Source organism: Periplaneta americana, chromosome 3 (assembly GCF_040183065.1).
Source record: "Periplaneta americana isolate PAMFEO1 chromosome 3, P.americana_PAMFEO1_priV1, whole genome shotgun sequence".
Classification (NCBI taxonomy): Eukaryota; Metazoa; Arthropoda; class Insecta; order Blattodea; family Blattidae; genus Periplaneta; species Periplaneta americana.
In genome coordinates, this window is record NC_091119.1 from 111,009,127 (window position 1) to 111,028,513 (window position 19,387).

Consider the following 19,387-nt stretch of genomic DNA (forward strand, 5'->3'; position numbering starts at 1 on the left):
ATTTTACAACAGCGACAATGGTATAAATTAAATACCACGTGAAACTAAATAGGCCAACAAATTTGTAATTAAAAATTAATCAAGTAATGAGCAGGACTCGAACACGTCACAGTAACTTTTTGTTTTTCGCAGTCAAACATTATACCATACACTTTGATCATGAGCTTTTGTCAGTGTCCTTTCCATATGTAAACCTATGTGTGATGAATATTGCAAGCACCTAGAAAATTATTTGTTGTTATGTTCGTGTAGTTGGACATTTCGTGAGATATCATTATCTATATTAGAAACAGACGACAAAAAACAGAGTTAGATTCGTTCTAATGACGTGGGAGGGAAAACAGTAAAGTGAAACCATAAAGCTAGTATGATGCAAAATTTCGATACACCTGTACTGCACGGTCGCCATGAAGACGTCAAGTCGATATTCTTTTTCTTTCCGTGAGTGTACATTTTCAGTATATTACGGAGATACGGCATCGTAGCGACATCACGTCAAAGGAAACCAATCATGTGTCTTGCGTAGCGTTACATCAAGACAAACAGGAGTTGGACTTAAGGAAATTGTCAATAGGGATATGGAAAATAATGCTTGGTGAACATACTTGCCGTTATAGGACATGTAACATGCTTTTTACGGAATAGGAATGAATGGAAGTCGTGTGGACATAGCGACGAATATCATAGTATTTCAGAGATGATAGAAAGATAGTTCATGATTATTTGAGATTTTAGAGAAATTGGTGACAGTGCATGGATATAATGAACATAATAATATGTATCTACAGTTGGGTATAACAGTGTTGTTTGTACAGTTCTATTTTCCAAATAAAACGCTAATTTATCTTATGAAAATGTATAATTTAATTTCTTTTCATATGAGAGAACGATTACACACGGACTTTGGAATATATTAAAATAAAAAAAATATATAATATAAACTTCTGAATACATTAAACAAAACAAAATAAACAAAAACATGTCAAATTTCTACGTAACAATCTTGTTCGTACACTTTGATTCTTTACAATTATTGTGAAAAACAATTGATATCTTGTAGCATAACCTTTCGACTTTATTAATGCTTGACATCTCCTTCTCATTGATTTGATCAAGTTTTTATGCTGTTCTGGTTTGATTTTAATCTCTTTTTCTCTCACTACATGTTTCAGTTCCTCTGTGGTTGTACACTTCTGTTTTCTCACACTCATTTTAAAAATTCGCCACAAATGTTCAATTGGGTTTAAGTATGGTGATTGAGAAGGTGTTCGCAATTGCTGGGGTGTGTTCTATATGAGCCAATCCTTATTGATTTGAACAGGTTGTTTACTGTCATTGTTTTGTTGGAACATATACACAGGTGGCATCCCATTTTTTGTGCACTCTGCCTAAACATTTGACCTTAAAATCGTATTGTACACACTTATCCATAATCCCATCTATGAACTCAATATTCCCCACACCATTTGCAGACATACATACCCACAACATTATGCACCCCGTGTTTCACTGTAGGTAATGTGTTGTTTCTGTCATTATCTGTATTGGACTTTCTCCATATCCTATGAATGCCATCGGAACCATAAAGATTTCTCTTCGTCTTATCTGACCAAATAACCTGTTCCAAAATTCCTCATCCTTACCGACATGTTCTTTAGCGAAGTCCAATCTTCGAGTTTGATTTGTCTCACTAATGTACGAGGCATGTCTAAAAAGTATCCGACCTTAATTTTTCCCGCGTAAAGTTGTGATTCTAAGGCGGCGCCACTGTGCATGGTGGAAGGAGGAACTGTAATGCGCATGCTTGAATTTTTTCACCGCATTCGCTTGTGCCAGTCACTGGCTGGTGGTCGCCAAGTAAGGTGCTGTTCTAGGTGTTTGTCGGATTTAGTTTTCTCGCAAGATGACTGAACGAATTGAGCAAAGATACTGCATCAAATTTTGTCAAAAGCTTGGTGATTCTCAAAGTCAAACAATTCGTAAGATTCAGCAGGTGTTTGGGGAAGATGCGATGGGTGTAACACAAATTAAGGAGTGGTTCAACCGATTCAAAGATGGCCGCACATCAGCGGAGAGTGAGCAGCGTTGTGGCAGGCCCCAAACTGCTCGGAGTGCAGCTGTTGTTGAGAGGGTGCGAAATTTGGTGATGGCAGATCGTCGTTTGACCGTGCGGGAGATTGCCGAAGAGGTTGGAGTGAGTAAAGATTCTGCACATGCAGTTTTGTGTGATGATTTGAACATGAACCGAGTGGCTGCGAAATTCGTGCCCAAGTTGTTGTCCCCGGAACAAAAAGACCTCCGTCGTGACGTTGCACAGGACCTTCTGGACACCGCCAACACTGATCCTGGGTTTCTGAACACCGTGATAACTGGAGATGAGTCATGGGTGTACGGGTACGACCCAGGAACAAAAAGACAGTCGTCGCAATGGAAGCATCCCGAGTCTCCAAGGCCGAAGAAAGCGCGGCAGGTGCGAAGCAAAATCAAGGTGATGCTGACTGTTTTCTTTGATGTCCGTGGAATTGTGCATCACGAATACGCACCGGAAGGACAAATGGTGACAAAGGAGTACTATCACGATGTTCTCTGGGTACTCCGTGATGCAGTTCGGCGCAAAAGACCAGACATGTGGACGGCGAACAACTGGCACTTGCATCACGACAATGCCCCCGCGCATTCATCCCAATTGATACACACTTTCTTGGCCAAACATGGAATTACAACCGTTCACCAACCTCCCTACTCTCCAGACCTGGCTCCTTGCGACTTCTGGTTGTTTCCAAAATTGAAGACACCACTGAAAGGATCCCATTTTGGGAGTAGAGAAGAGATAATGCGGAATGCGACGACGGAGCTGAACACTATTCCAAAAGAAGACTTCCAGAGGTGTTTCCGGCAGTGGAAGGATCGGTGGGCTAAGTGTGTGCAAGCACAAGGGGCCTACTTTGAAGGGGATTAGGGTCCCAACCCCGTCAGGTATTTGAAATATTTTTTCTGGCTAAAGGTCGGATACTTTTTAGTCAGACCTCGTATGGCCTCTTTCGTGGTCTTCTGCCACGGTAACCATTTTTCCACAACACGTGCCGGATAGTTTGATTACTGATCTTCGTGTTTGAAGACTCTTTAATTATGACTTGAGTTTGTGGAACACTTGTTCTTGATTTTGACAACTTGATTAACTATGAATCTCTCATTACGTGTATTTAGCAATTTTGCTTGGTTTTTCTTGCCAACATATTCCAAGTTCCACGATTTGAAAATCTTTCTACAATGTGTTGTACTGTGGAATGTGTTTTATGCACTACTTTACGTATTTTTCTATAGGAATAGCCTTTCAGAGCCAGGCGGACAATAACTTCCTTTATATGGGAACTGAGCTCCCTACGACGCTCTATTGTATACAATTCTGAATGACAGACTAACAGCAAGTAACCTCCACCCTTTGCGCACTGCATGCTTGTTTACTATGCATCTGAACGTAACTACCCCCTCTCCGTGGGGTAAGTATACGAACAACAGTGTTACATGAATTTCATGGAATATGTAGTTTTAAATTTTTATATAAGTAGGAAGTGTGTGTAAATTAATTTTATTCATGTCACTGTGTTCGCGTGTAACTCATCAAACATAATGAATTTAGTTTTATTGATATATTTTGAATTTTAATGTCATTTCAAAGGTTAGTTTACCAATATATGAGGTGTACGAACAAATCTGTTATAGAATAACCCGTCCTCGGAACAATTTTTCCCTTGAAATTATTCAAGTCTGCTTCACAGGGAGCTTTACCTGAAAACTAGATTTGCATATATATACATTACTGAAGGTACGTTACTAGAAAACTAAAGTTTCAAGTCTCATAGAATTTGTGTGCACTGGATGTGGGTTTCTGGCATCTTTTCAGCCCACTCGAGTTATGTGGATATAGAAGAACAAATTGAGACTATGTCGGGTGAAGTTCCTGGGTAGCGCAGTCGGTTAGAGCGTTGATGCGTTCAGCCAAAGGTCCCGGGATCGATACCCGGCCCAGAACAATTTTTCCCTTGAAATTATTCAAGTCTGCTTCACAGGAAGCTTTACCTGAAAACTGGATTTGCATAATATATACATTATTGAAGGTACGTTACTAGAAAACAACAGTTTCAAGTCTCATAGAATTTGTGTGCACTGGATGTGGGTTTCTGGCATCTTTTCAGCCCACTCGAGTTATGTGGATATAGAAGAACAAATTGAGACTATGTCGTGTGAAGTTCCTGGGTAGCGCAGTCGGTTAGAGCGTTGATGCGTTCAGCCAAAGGTCTCGGGATCGATACCCGGCCCAGATTTGCAACACTGTTATATATTGTATATGTGCGTGCTATAATGAGTGTCGCTGTCAGCACATGGTTACCTGCGCCTTTGAAACATTCACTGCATGGATTGTTTGGTACAGTAAAACTTACCTGCAGCAGAATTCCACGGAACAGAATTTATTTCCGTTATCGACAGATTTCCGCTATGTGCAGGTTTATATAAGAAACAATGTAGAAACTGTAAATTCACGACTAGTCATGAAAAATTTGCTTCACGAGCAGGTTTTGGCATAGGCAGTTTTAATTGTTGAGGTAGATTTCACTATAAATTTCCACCCGATATAGAAATAATTGTAAAGTAAGGTTATACTCTGTAATGATGGCAGAAAACCTTCCCCAAAACTAGTTTTTCAATCATCATCGTACATTCAATTTGGGCTTGAGTATCATTCTGAAAATGTGACATTGCTGCAGTTTATTTGTTGAAATCGAGTATAATACATTTATTTCATTTCCTCAGTTAAAGTGTGTTGAAGGTAAAATTTGTATTGTGTGCTTTTTGACGGCTGTACTTGAGAGAGGTAGAATTTTCATGTTTTCTACACCGATTCTGGAAAGGTTTCATTCGCATTCCTGCAGTCTTTTCCCACTCGAGAAGCCTGATACGTATTTTATTAGTAGACAAGAGTAGAGCTCAACGCAGTTCTTAAAGTTTTTGTGTCCTCCCGGGATGGAACCCTCGTCCTTCTAGTCGATAACCAGTGATTCCGTCGAGGTTATGGGGCGATACACACCATACAACCTCTGCTTATCCTCTTTTTGTTTTAAAGCGCATTCTCATTGTTTATTCTCCCGAAGTTTGCATTTTGAAAGCGAGTTTTGCCCTTGTTCATTCTTTCGGCCAATTTAGAGTAATACCTTAAGATTTTTTGTGCAGGAACACAAATTTATTTACATTGTCACTTTTGGAAATGTAATAATGTGTGCTGTCTATATCAATCTTTGTTCATACATTTGTTGTCGCAACATTGAAAGAAAATACATTTTTCTGACAAGATTTTTGTGATTTCTTTAAAACTAACATGAAATAAATTATTTTCCTTATAATTTGTTAATTTATTTCTGATGTTCTGATATAAAATCTTTCAAATTAATGTTAACAAAATTCTTGTCGTAGGAAGAGTTTTATTTAAAATTCGTAATTTGGTATGTGATTGTGATTTATAAAATGAAACTGTACATAAATTAACAGTAAATTTATTAATTATTGCAAGTGATATTGTTTTGATTCATGTTCCACAAGGCTATTAATTTAATTCACTCCATGTAATGGAGTTTGTATCTTCCAGACCGCCCCGAGGTTCACTCATCGTCCTATTAAATTGAGTACCGGATCTTTTCCAAGGGTAAAAGACGGTCGGAGCGTGGTACCGACCACATCACCTCACTTTAATGCCGAGGTCAAGAACGTACGAGCCTCTACCTCCATACCCCTCCCCCAAGTGTCTTGATGGCATGTGAAGAGATTACCATTACCTTTAATGTAGTTTATAGAGTATATCATCTGAAATTGTGTGTCTACAATGGGCAACTACCTGTATAATTGTGCTTGTAACTCTATCGTTTATTAATAACTTACAAGTAAAACTGTATTATGTAACGCAATTTAAGATAAAAATGAAGGTCAGAATTACACTTTTGGATTTTCCACCGTGTCCTGGAACTTGACATTTCCAACGTTTCGGAACTACATACAGATTCCATCAAGAGAGTAGATAGGTGAAACCTGAGAGGTCGTCTACTCTGTTGAAATCATTACGTCTGAATACAGTAAATTGAGGCCTGGAACCTGTATGTAGTTCCGGAACTTTGGAAATATAATTTTCCATGACACGGCTGAAAAACTAAAAGTACGAGTATAATTGTCATCACATTCACCGTGAAAAGCTAAAAACGTAAAAAATAAAAGTTTAAAAAATATTTTGAATTGAAATTTAGCCAAACGTTATAGTCGCGCTGTGTTGTGAAGAAGGAAGTAACGCAAATTGTTTATGCGCAGGCTCTGAATGAGGAGTTTCTGGGGTGCCCATGTTGCTGCAGCCGAGCTGGCATGACGTCATTCCTGCCGCCGCGGACCAGGCTGCTTCGCCCCGCGCCACCCCCACGAGACTGGAGGAGCTCCAGCAGGCCCTGAAGCCCGGCTGGACGGTGCACGCAGCGCAGGACGGCCGCCTATACTACTGCAAGTGAGTGACGCATCTAATATTGCTAGTCTCATATATTATGTTGCTGAGGATGCCATCGTTACCAAATTGCTTGTTGAAAATGTCTTCCTTCTTAATTTTCAACGTATTCATCCCTTCTGCAGATATTACCCACGAGACAGATGCCTTACAGCTTCTTTACGAGCGTGTGTGAATGTTTTAATGCTTCTATTCTAAATTGATTTGATGGGCAGATAGAAAACTAGAGGTGTTGTCATGTCTGTCACTTTGCTTGGTCTTTCATAGCCTCTTACCCCTCTATTTTTTCAGATAATCTCATGACGAATCATTGGTCTCATCTTGCTGAATACTGTCTATCACTATCAATTCCATCGATGCTAAATGATCTAGTTCATATAGCATTAATGGATAACCGATTTTAAAAATGAAAAATAGAAAGAAAACTCCTCCACAATATTTACCTGTCTAAAATACTTTTAGATGGGGTTTATGATTTCTTACCCTGCAAAATTTATTAGGTTCCCTCAGTGAAATAATGAAAATCGAACTCTAAGCTTGACCTCATGTAGTTTCATGCCCAAAGTACACCTACAAGAATGTGATTTTTTTCGTGATGATGTAACAATATATTTCTCTTTCTGTTTCTCTATTCCGTCATGACGAGATTGCCATTTTTTAAATTAATTCTTTAATCCCCAACATCACATCTCTTTAGTTCGTCTGTTCTTATTTGAAAGCGTTATTTTAGTCCTCTCAATTCAGATAAAGCATCTCAAAGCATTGCGTTGGTAAACAGGCGTCGTCGTTTGAATTATTTCTATGATAACTCTAGCATTCCATCACTGTAATCTTTCTGTACATGTTCGCAGAACGTCTCGGTCTTTCTTCTATTCAGACAAAACGACGAAATTGTTTTTTAGTGTTCTATTTGAAGTGTTCCCATGACAACCTCAGAACCACACCTCTGTAATCCTCTTGCCCATGTTTGAAGGCCGACATCTCACTCACGCTCCTCTCAGATAAAACAGCTGAATGCGTTGGCGTAGGCAGGCAAGAAGTTTGGCGACGCTGTTTAAAGCGTTTCCATGGCAACCGTGCGCGCTCCTTGTCCTTTTGTGCCTCTGAACTGTGAAGTTCATTTTTTAGTTATTCCGACTCTACTTCAAGTGAATGTGTAGGTGGGCGGATGCCCAAGTGTCTGCCCGTCGGGACGCTCAGGTCCTAGTGTTTTCAGTGTGTTGTTCCACGATATGGGTTAGATCAGACTTGTGCTGAGACTACTTATTGGCAGAGGCAGGTATTTATGGAGATTAATTTTATCATTTGTGTTTTTTAATATTGGTGTCAGTGGAGATTGTTGGAGATTGATTTGTATTCTTGGCGGAGATTAATGGAAATTTTGGAAAGTAGAATTGTTTTGGAATTGGAATATTAACTCAGTATGATATTATTTTCCAAATAATTAACATTAAAGGTTCGTTGGATTCTGGTAAAGGTGCGGTATGGCCAATAGACAATATTTGCTGGATTGAGACTGTATTTAACACACATTCATTAGAAAAAAAAACTTGCAGTCCTCAAATTAACACTTTCAAATTATTAGTGAAATTTTTAATTCTCCGTCTTTTGAGTTCACTAATGTAATCAGAACACTTGGAATACCTGTAATGTAGCTACTTGGATATATAATAAATTCAAGTGAAAAAAAATATATTTAGAATATGAAATTCGCTATAAAACTATGAAATGGTGCTAATTCGCGATTGTGTTCATATTTCGCTATTAGAAGTCTATTTCGCGATTTGTCGCGATTGTTTTATCCGCATATTATTAATCAGAATCATTTAATTCGTAAATATTAATAAAAATCTATTGTATGTATATTATGTCGTGATTTTCGCGATCACCATAAATACCCGGCCCTACTTATTGGCAATGGGTAATCAGAATGGCAGCGATCATAGCAAAATGATTAAGTTTTGTGACATCACAATGTATACTTACAATAACGCGATGTACGATCAGTAAACATGATGTAATCTTGTGCGAGTGATGCGAATCCAACGTTGGTCCGAATCGACTGGGCTATTTACTTGTCTTTTCATAGAAGCCGAAGGGATGATAATGTTCATTTGCAAGAAACGTTAAATCAATTTTAAAATAGTTCAATTTAAAAATAGCCTATCACATGTTATATATAATGTAAAGTGTTGTAATCAGTGCAGAGATGAAGAGCGTGTAGCACAAATAAATTGACATAGAAATGAGAAATCAAGAGATGAGTGTAAATAATGTCTTTATTGAAGTTCGGAATAAAATGCACATTGACGATGCAATTTTCTTTGCATGTTTGAACTCCAGTAAACGATTTAAAAATGTGGATGTTCGACAAAATTAAAATCCAGCTTCTAATATGTCAGTTAATTAATTGAAGTAACATTCATACCAGGATGATATTATCAGCCATTGGCATAGATCAGCCAGCGATGCGTTTGCGTATTTATCTGGAGCTGCTCTCGGGTGTGGGTTCGATTGTCGCTCGGGCTGATTACCTAATTGTTTTTTATGAAAATTTTCCAACTCCAAGGCGAATGTCGGGCAACTAATGACGAATTTTCGGCCTCATCTCGTCAAATATCATTTCACTATCACCAATTCTATCGACACTAAATAGCCCAGTAGTTGATACAGCGTAGTTAAATATCTGATTAAAAATAACATTATCGACAAATCAACTGTCCACCTCAAGTGCAGAGTTTCAGTGCAAATAGATTAGGTAGTTCCTCAGATGTATGAGTTGTTATTATGGAATATTAAGAATGTCGATTAAAAATTTTTATTCGGATCTGTTTAAATAATTTAATTCAGCATACCTGTGAAGATGGATTGCAAATTCATGGTCATGATCTACTCAACCATCCTGCAGAATTAATTGTGTGGTGATTTTATCGTGTATTCATTGGCCTGTGATGTAACACGTAATGTGCTTGATATTGATATGAATTATTCAATAGAAACGCCGAGAATTGAATAATGAAATAAAGTCGAACCTTTGTTTACTCTTCTGAGTACCGTTTATCGTTTGGACAGGAGTACGGTAAACGCAGTGGTTGAGGTGAAATATCATAGCAGAGAATATAAGTGCACGAATTGCTATTAGCTGAGGTCCAACTACCAACTATTACTGATTCTCCGTAATTATTATAGATTTGTCCCCACAATTACGGCCTTACTACCAAAGGCAATATTACTACGGAAAAGTGAAATTATTATATTCTGAAAAAAAAAAAAAGGAGAATAATGTGTAAAGAAATTTCCAATTGAGGATGAATTTTCGAAGCATACAGAAGTTTACACAGAAAAAATGTTTCGTATTCTGTTCGAAAAAAAAAATAATAATAATAATAATAATAATAATAATTATTATTATTATTATTATTATTATTACTATTATTTTTATATATATTTCTAAAGTATAGACATCAGCTCAGAGAATTTGAGTGACCACAAGGGTCCTGAATACAGTAAACATGTACAATATAATGTGATGTGATACATTAAAGAAAAAATAAAGTTAATTGTTGAAGGCAAATATAAGTGGATTAATCGAAATAGAGATGATGATGTAATATATGAAGAGAATCCTTGATAATATTTATAAGAATAGACATTACATACTCAAAAGGAATGTGAAGTTCCTTAAGATAATTCCATGTGAATTTTGTAATTGAACCTCTACTGCCAAACAGCAAACCAATGACACACTACTGTTTAAGAGGGACGTTGTACTTTTGAGAAAGATACGGCAGACGTTCATATATAGACTTCTTTTCAATATCAACTTCGGTGGCCTGATTTATGTTTCTTTCGAAACGGATAGTAGGGTCAAGAACAAGAGCCCGTTTTAAGCGTCCGTTAATAGCAATAATGTCTGCCCGTCTAAAAGAACCATCTGATGATACACAATGTACTTCCTCATGAATCTCCCAATTTAAAGTTTTTAACGATGTCGCCAAAGCATGTCGTACACGATGATGTCTAGCATTGATCAGCAGCTCGCCTTTAGGGCATTGTCCAAGCACGTGTCCAAGTGTTTCAAGCTCGCTACAGTCTGGATGACGGCAGCAGGTTGTGCTTAGAGTTCGCCCGGTATTGCGCGAACCGCCGAAATATTGCTTGACATTTTTAAAGCATTGGTCCATTCTGAGGAAGATAGGCCCTTTCGATTGCTTACCCATGAGTTAGCCTTGGGGAGATCACTATAAACAATAACCCCTTTACCACGCAAGGTATGGTTTGTCCAAGTTTGGAATGCGTCATTTCTTAAGTGTTTACGAATTTTACGACCTGACCAGTTGAGAGCATCAATAGTTATTATTATTATTATTATTATTATTATTATTATTATTATTATTATTATTATTATTATTATTGTTGTGAATGTATGATGATACTTATAGGTTCAATATGTATTATTTTTTGTAATAATTATATAGAGTGTGATGGCGGATTAAGAACTGGAACACATCTAATCCGCCATGATTGGTTGATGAAATAAACAAATAAATAAATGAATGAATACATAAATAAATAAATACATAAATTTATTAATTAATTGATTCTATTCAAAGATTCCGAAATTTGGTTAATAAAGGTGAACGTGACAGACTTGAACAGGAATTTTCAGCTTACCAATGCGATACTTTTCCTGAATTCATTATAAATGGATCTAGAATATATGAAAATTGACAAAAATTGCAGATTTCACAAATAAAAGTGGACAAGTAAATTATAAAACATTAAGTGAAGTTGTGTTTGCAGTGCTTGTTAGCCTCACATTGACTCTTCTACAGAGTCTTCAGCGTTGTGAGAAATAACCAGACGGAATTTAGGCCTAAGTTAAACACATCAACACTGGAATCGCTTATGTTCCAGAAGGTCAAGATGATATCTCAAGGAGAAGTATGCTTCAAGAAGACATTTGTAGAAATTCACCTACTATTTGCAAAATATGCGACAAAGGAAGGGCAAAGGAAGGGGGGAGACATTGGCACTCACACTGTGGGATTACTAATAGTCCACTTGAAAGATTGGCACTGTATTAGTTAATGTAGTCAACTTCATTTTTTTCATTTCATTTATTATATTCCATAGATCTTACATTATCAATGAAGCTGTCAAAATTTTACAAGATTACAATAATTACAATTACAATTTTTACAATATTGTACAATTTTCACAATTTTACAATTTTCTACAATTTTTTACAATATTTTGGCGAGATGTAGTGAGATGAGGTGAGGCCCGAGGATTCTCCAAAAGATTACCTGGCATTTGCCTTATGGTTGGGGAAAACCTCGAAAAAAACCCAACCAGGTAATCAGATCAAAGGGGGTGAAATGAAGTGAGGCCGAGGACTCGCCATAGACATCCGGCATCAGTCCCACGGCTGGGGAAAACCTTGGAAGAAACCAGTGAGACCAAACGGGGGACCCAACCCAAGCCCGAGCGCAGCTCCGGATCAGCAGGCCAGCGAGTCTGCCGACTGAGCTACATCGATGGCTCTACTAAAAATATGCAGTACATAGCCAATCAGATTATTAAATTTACAACACAAACGATTATTCATCAATTGAGTTATAATAGTACATTATGCAACGAGTTTCATACGACTTTTTATGCTCGACCATATTTCTAACTTGAAATTACAGTATTCAGATGTATACATTTTATTTGTATCTGACAAGATCGGAAGTGACCTTGTTCTAGGTCGTGAATTGTGAGATGTGCGCAGACGCGAAAGTATTGATTTTTTCCGAGGAACAATAATGTCATTGACCTTGTGTAATCCGTTAAACTTGGTACAACTTTGATTATTGAATTCGACATTGAAAAACGAGATGACAAATTGAATTTATTTGAATATTATTTACAATTAACGCTAATTATTATAGTAACAGAACATAACCTTCTGCGACAGTATTGGATTTCCAGCCTCCGTGACTTTTCGCTAATTCTCTTTCGATTGCATATCCGAGAATAATCGATACTTGCGGTTTTATAACGGTACAAAGCTGACTCGTTATCGGCTGAACACCTGTAAGCTGAGTTGTCATTGGCTGAAAACACCTGAACTTTAATGACATGCATTAAAGGACTGCTACCAGGTGTATAATTACTACATTTCGGCATGGTCGAGCATAAAATATAATACATAACAAGTTAATTCAATTTAAGGCAATCAGTTGAGATATACAGAAATTAATAATAAATATCATGCAAATTACTTCAAATTACAAACACAAACAATTCATCAATAGAGCTATACAGACTACTATTCAATTTAAAGCATATACAATTCATCAGCCATACTATACAAACATATACAATACAAAGTAAAAAGATTAATTCAATTTACAAGCATACTTTCGTTAAACTATACAGATTTGTACAATTCATATCAAGTAGATTAATTCAATTTATAATCATAAACAATTCATCAGTTGAGCTATACAGACTACTATTCAATTTACAGCATATACAATTCGTCAGTAGAGCCATACAGACTACTATTATTCACTTTAGAAGCATATACAATTCATCAGCCAAACTCTACAAACATATACAATACATAGTAGACAAATTAATTCAATTTACAAATATATTTTCATTAAGCTATACAAAATTGTACAATTCATATCAAGTAGATTAATTCTTTTGGTATATTGTGAATATTACTTCCTTGGAGTCAACGGTGTCTATTACTGCAAGTGTCTTCCGAGTTCAATGGTGTATTCAGTATAAAGATTAGTTATAAACTGAAGCGAAAGAATGAAATACTTTAAATTGTAATGTGTATAACCTATTTTATCCCAATATTTTTATTCGAAACCCGTCCGTGATCTCATCTACGGATACACTGCAGTCTATTATTGACTTCTTATGCCCTTCCTTATGTTTAGTTTCTTTCTTGAGTTATAAGGCCTACACCATAGGCGTTTGAGACCTTGCGTCCTTCAGAGATCTGTGGTCTCAATCTAGATGTATGGCAGCAGGAACGTTCGTCCGCTGAGCAGGAAACTTTGTAGGACGAGAAACTGATGGCTAGTAATTTTGTCCGGAGCCCTCTCATTCAAGAATAGTATTCTTTTAAGTGCCTTGAATTTGCGGCAAGGGATTTCTAGCTTCGTTAATCTTTCCAAAAAAGTCATGCTAAGGATTTTTATTGCCCTTTAAAAACCTGTTGACTTCGGCACGGTTTGAACCCGCGATTTAATAATAAGCATCATAACTACGTGTCCCGCGCCGTGGCGTCGTTGTCTAAGGGATCCTGCCTAGGACTCGCGTTACGGAATGTGCGCTGCTTCGAGTCCTCATGGGGGAAGAAATTTTCTCATGAAATTTCGGCCAGTATATGGGACCGGTGCCCACCCAGCATCGTGATGCACTTTGGGAGCTACGATAGGTAAAGAAATCCGGTTGCGAAAGCCAGCTATAACGGCTGAGGGGGATCATCGTGCTAACCACACGATACCTCCATTCTGGTTGGATGATCTTCCACCTCTGTTTCAGTATGAGGCCAGCAGCGGGCTGGTCTGGGTAGGCCCTTCACGGGCTGTAGCGCCACTATTAAAAAATCATAACTACTTGATTACCGATGACAATCGATACTGTTCTTATTTTTATTTTACTTTCTTTTTTCTACTTTGCTTAATTACCATGTCTTCAATTTTTTTCACATTTTTCTCTTTCCACCTTTCTTTTTTAATTTTCTTTCTCTGGTTTTATTAACATTTTTACAGTCTGTTTTTGTTTTATATTTGTTTGTTTCCTACATGTTCTATTCTTTCCTTACTTTTAATTTCTTTTTTTTTTATATATAATTCCTTTTAATAATTTTTATTACTTTTATTTTTTTCTGCTAACTACTACTACCATCTCAAAATTGTCGGTCTAAGGGATCGACGGCCGAGTCGTCTTAATACTTCACCGGTCTGCAGTGTTTGAACGATTCTTATGATAACCGCGACACTTTCCGAATCACCAGGACTTTAGGAGGAAGTTAGACCACCCACCACAACACAAACTGGAGGAAATAAAAATACGCGCGCGGGCAGCAGCTGGCAGCTTGCCGCCAGTAGTTTTTGTGGTACTTATGCATAGATCCGGTTTTGAAATGTGTGCGGACCAGAAATAGTCTGTCTCTGCTCATCTCAGGGCTGTCCAGTGGCTGTGATTGAGGGGAGGCCACCTGTCACCCGTCTCGTCCTGTGTACAGAAGTTGGAATGCTCTTCCGGACTAGTTAAAGACCAAAGAAAATTCGTTACGGTATATTCATGCTATCTAGCGACCAACCTTACGGTTGGCTATGCTGATGCATTTCATTCTGGCCAAAGAATGGTTTAATAATGTGTTCAAACAATCTCTGACTGCTTGCTTCCAAATATCTCTTTTATTCACTATTGTAGTTTGTTGATGTGCGTTGTAGAGTCTGTATTTTTATGGAAGGCGGTTACTGTAAACATCGGTAACATTAGTTGTACGTTTGCACATTCACTCCAAGTACTCTCTTCCAGCTATCGTACACTTCTGCCAGTGCTGATGTACTTGAATGCGCCCGTGGTTTTGTGTTAAGTCGTGACAGACTGTTGCAAAACAAAATACATCCTTTTTATAGTTACATTAATTTTGGGCCGTTTTCCTTGTAATTTTAATTCAAGTCGCTTCATTGGATAAGCCAAATCGGAATGAGACAAATGGTTACGGGCTTGGAGCTCACTAACTTGTTTCTTCTGTTCCATGAAACATTATTGCGAACATCATGTGATAGAAGTTTTGCCGGGTTGGTTGGATAGGTAGAGCGTCTACATAGATTGGATCCTGGGTGGAGAAAATACATTTTTCATTTTGGCATTGAGTATGGAGATTAAAAGCATCCCTCGTATATTGTACGATTAAAGTAGGTACTGTGCATGTAATTAATTTTGCACACATTCATACTGTATAAAGTGGCTACAGTATATTTGTATCACTTTTAATGGTTTCTCTATCTAAGAAAATTTCCATTTAAAGGTGATACGAATGTTGAAAGAATTTGCTTTGTCGGTTCACTTACGATATAAAAGCGTTATTAATTCTTGAACAGTTAAACTTTCTCTTCTATTTGCTGCTACCTATCCTGCTGTGGCCTAACGATTTTTTTTAAATTAGAAAATTCGCAACGAAAAGTACAGTGAGTCCCAGGGAACGTTCCCTGTGTTTCTGTCGGCAGACCAGCTGCAGGTCCTCCGCTACCGCCGCTGCTTGCATACGCGAACTCACGTCGCTTTGCCGGATTAAAACTTACGTGTACGTACACTGTAATTTTCAGAAAAGCAATAAAGCTGTTCTTTGTTAAATTTGCTTGACATATGAACAAAAGTCTGATTCATAAAATTATGTGAAATGATTTTGGGATAATTTTATGGTCCACACTTTTGTTCGTATGTCAGGCAGATTAAACATAAAATAGTTTCATTGCACATCCGAAATTTTGGTTCTCAGGACTTAACGAGATTTTGCATTTTAACCAGCTATATACTAAGTCCTTTTCGTTGATATAGTGGTTAACACACTTGCCATTGGGCCATAAGTTAGCAAATTCAAACTCAGTTGAAGGTAGTGTCTCGTAGCATGGCTTTACTTGGAATGGAGAGGTAAAACTAGGGGTTCTGAATTGTAGATTTACGGCGCGTAATGTAACGTTGAGCTTGAATTAGAGGCTCCAGGCAAATTTGCGTACCTTATCCTAGCCCAGGTCTTTGCTTTGCAGATGGATGTGTACGAAACAGGCTATGGTCTCTCGTGGTTGAATAAGGAAAATATAAAAATCTGTTCCCAGTATCATTGTGGAGATTCTGAAGACTTATGCAAGGTCGTTGAAAGTTGTGGGAAAGAATGAGTGTGGATTTGCAATATTGAGTATTCGGAGTTGAAAACGTTGACATAATGTGTCTATTGGGACTGCCATTTTTAAGAATAATCTAACCGTCCACAAGTGTAACCTATTATGCTGTAAGATATCCACCAACAGGGTCATGTCTGTACCCAACTTAATAAAAATCACAATATCGGCTCAGAATTTTGAAAGTGCACAAACAGAAGACAATTTTTCTTTCTCGAAGAAAACTGACTGAAGTTTGTATGATTTTGCCAGAGACCTATTTGGTTTATTTACTGTGTTGATGAAAATATATATTTTATGACTCATTACTGCTCTCGTAATGCGAAATTCGGGGAACTTTTGATACCCGTTGTTTACCATTTATGAAGGTGTGACGGTTGAAGTATGTCCGTTGATCTATTGTGTGCACAGTCCCTTTGGGAGTGACGGGTGAGATGAAATAATAAAATAGGTAAATTTTCAGCCCAAAATATCACAGAAATCGAGGGCTTAGTGTGAAACTAACGTAACTCCAAAAATGAACATCTTTAGATTTTTACACAAATCGATATCAAATTCGTTCTTATACTGGGCCACAAAAAATCGTAACTTAGTTCAGAACGGTCTTGTAAGCCTATATAATACAATTCGTAACTACAAAACATGATGGTATAGTTAATGTGAAATAAGTGTATTGTCTGTTAAGAATTTTTTTGTGCATAAAACATCGATTGTAGTTACGTTAGTTTCACATTAAGCCCTCGAAATAGGCTCAGAAAGTTCCATAACGATCACCAGATCTTACATACAATCCTCGTATATCAGCTGGTCTCTTCGACTAGGTGTCCACTGCTGGTTTTGTGACATGCTTTCCCGCGACACTGGCATCGACCAAGTCTTACGTCATCCTGTGCACATATTTAAAAAATGGTGGAAAGATAAGTGAAGTGGAGAGTGGTGTGAAATAAAATCTTTACAGCTGAGGAAATGAGAAGAAGCTCGAAAAAACCGCATCCTTCGATCTTGTTCACCACAGATACTATCCAGTCAAAGTCGGGGATCGAGCCGTTTGCGTAGAATGATATGAGTAAGCCCGCTTTCTAATACTGTCACCAGAGTAACTAAGGTGAGGTTAATTACCGCTATGCTTGACTACATTAATGCATTAATTGAGACTGGGCAAAGGAAGTATGGTACATTATTAATAAGTAGGGCTGGAGGTTTCTGAACCTAGAAGATGACTGTTATATTTACTATTGAAAACAGGAGGATGGAACAGAAACAATACAGTTTAATATCAGTACTGTGCCGAAACAGACGAATCAGAGCAAAGTAAACAATGTCAGACAACGCGACTATGTGGATTATGAACCAATAAGAATTTCACCTCATGCCTTAATATCTAACCCGACTATGCGTGTGCGTGTTATCAGAACAACATACCAACTCTGATCACATATATAACAGATTGGCCATCCCCATGTTAAAAACGGTAACATGTGGAAGAGAACAACCACTAGGATCGCCACCGTCGATTGGGAACAACCTCTAGATGGAAGTACAGTTGTTCCATGTAATTCAAATGAGAGTTATAACATGACTTCTTTTGCAGTAGCTAGATGGCAGCATAGTGAAATTGATAAAAGTTGTTGCCGTCAAAGCCTATAAGACTGAGCAATCTGTTATAATATTTGACCAGGGATACCAGCTATGTCTAACTTGAAAGCAGTTTTTCGGGTGGGAAACAATCGGCCCTATTAATAAGGAGTCCTGAAAGAGACATTGTATTCCTAATATAGTCGTATGTCGTATAACGAAATTCTGTGGCAATGAAATTATTTTTCTTACTTTGAGATTTTATTAAACAGAACAAATGCAGCAAAACAATAAAACATTCGTCATGCAATATACAGTACGGGTAAAGGGGGTTAAGTCTTTTTTTTTTGTGCAAATGGAGTTTCGTTCCCCACGTGAATACATAAGTTGAAGTCTACAAGTGGGTGTGCAAAAAACAAAATAATACTAGCATTTCATTTGTTTTATTTGCGTAGAAAATTATTTGCAATGATATTACTTATTTATGGCTTTTAAGGAACCCGGAGGTTCATTGCCACTCTCACATAAGTCCTCCATCGGTCCCTATCTTGATCAAGATTAATCCATGCTCTACAATCATATCTCACCTCCCTCAAAGCCATTTTTATATTATCCTCCCATCTACGTCTCGGCATCCCCAAAGGTATTTTTTCCTCCGGCCTCCCAACTAACACTCTATATGCATTTCTGTATTCGTCCATACGTGCTACATGCTCTGTCCATCTCAAACGTCTGGATTTAATGTTTCTAATTATGTCAGGTGAAGAATACAATGTGTGCAGTTCTGCGTTGTGCAACTTTCACCATTCTCCTGTAACTTCATCCCTCTTAGGCCCAAATATTTTCTTAAGCACGTTATTTTCAAACACCCTTAACCGGCGATGCTGATATAACCTAGACAGTTCCGAGCGTCGTTAAATAAAACATAATTTACAGTTTACAAACATAAGTCTAAAACTGTCTTCTAACAGCATTTAATCTTCTTCAGCACATGCGCAAAACCTAAAAGCACAACTGTGCTGAATTGGTAAGATTACATTTATGAGAAGAGAGGCGCTTTTAGGATACTGGCATAGTAGATAATAATCATGATACAGTACCGGGTAGTTCATAATTTTTTTTTACTTGGTTATTTAACGACGCTATATCAACCACGAGATTATTTAGCGTCGATGGGATTGATGATAGCGAGATATTTGGCGAGGTGAGGCCGAGGATTTCCATAAATTACCTGACATTTGCCTTACGGTTTGTGGAAAACCTCGGAGAGAACTCTCAGGTAATTAGCCAAAGCGAGAATCGAACCCGCCCCCGAGCGCAACTCCGGATCGGTAGGCAAGCGCCTTTGCCG

The 19,387-nt window shown here is 37.7% G+C and overlaps 1 protein-coding gene across 2 annotated transcripts in view; it reads left to right on the plus strand.

Moving 5' to 3' along the window:
* The window catches only part of LOC138696384 (uncharacterized), a 485,809-nt gene that overhangs the window by 18,003 nt on the left and 448,419 nt on the right, over nucleotides 1–19,387 (plus strand). For both annotated transcript variants that reach the window (XM_069821275.1, XM_069821276.1), the window contains exon 2: nucleotides 6,352–6,538. In XM_069821275.1, the coding sequence (XP_069677376.1) occupies nucleotides 6,381–6,538 (158 nt within the window). In that variant the 5' untranslated portion in view covers nucleotides 6,352–6,380. The remainder of the gene's footprint in view (nucleotides 1–6,351; nucleotides 6,539–19,387) is intronic.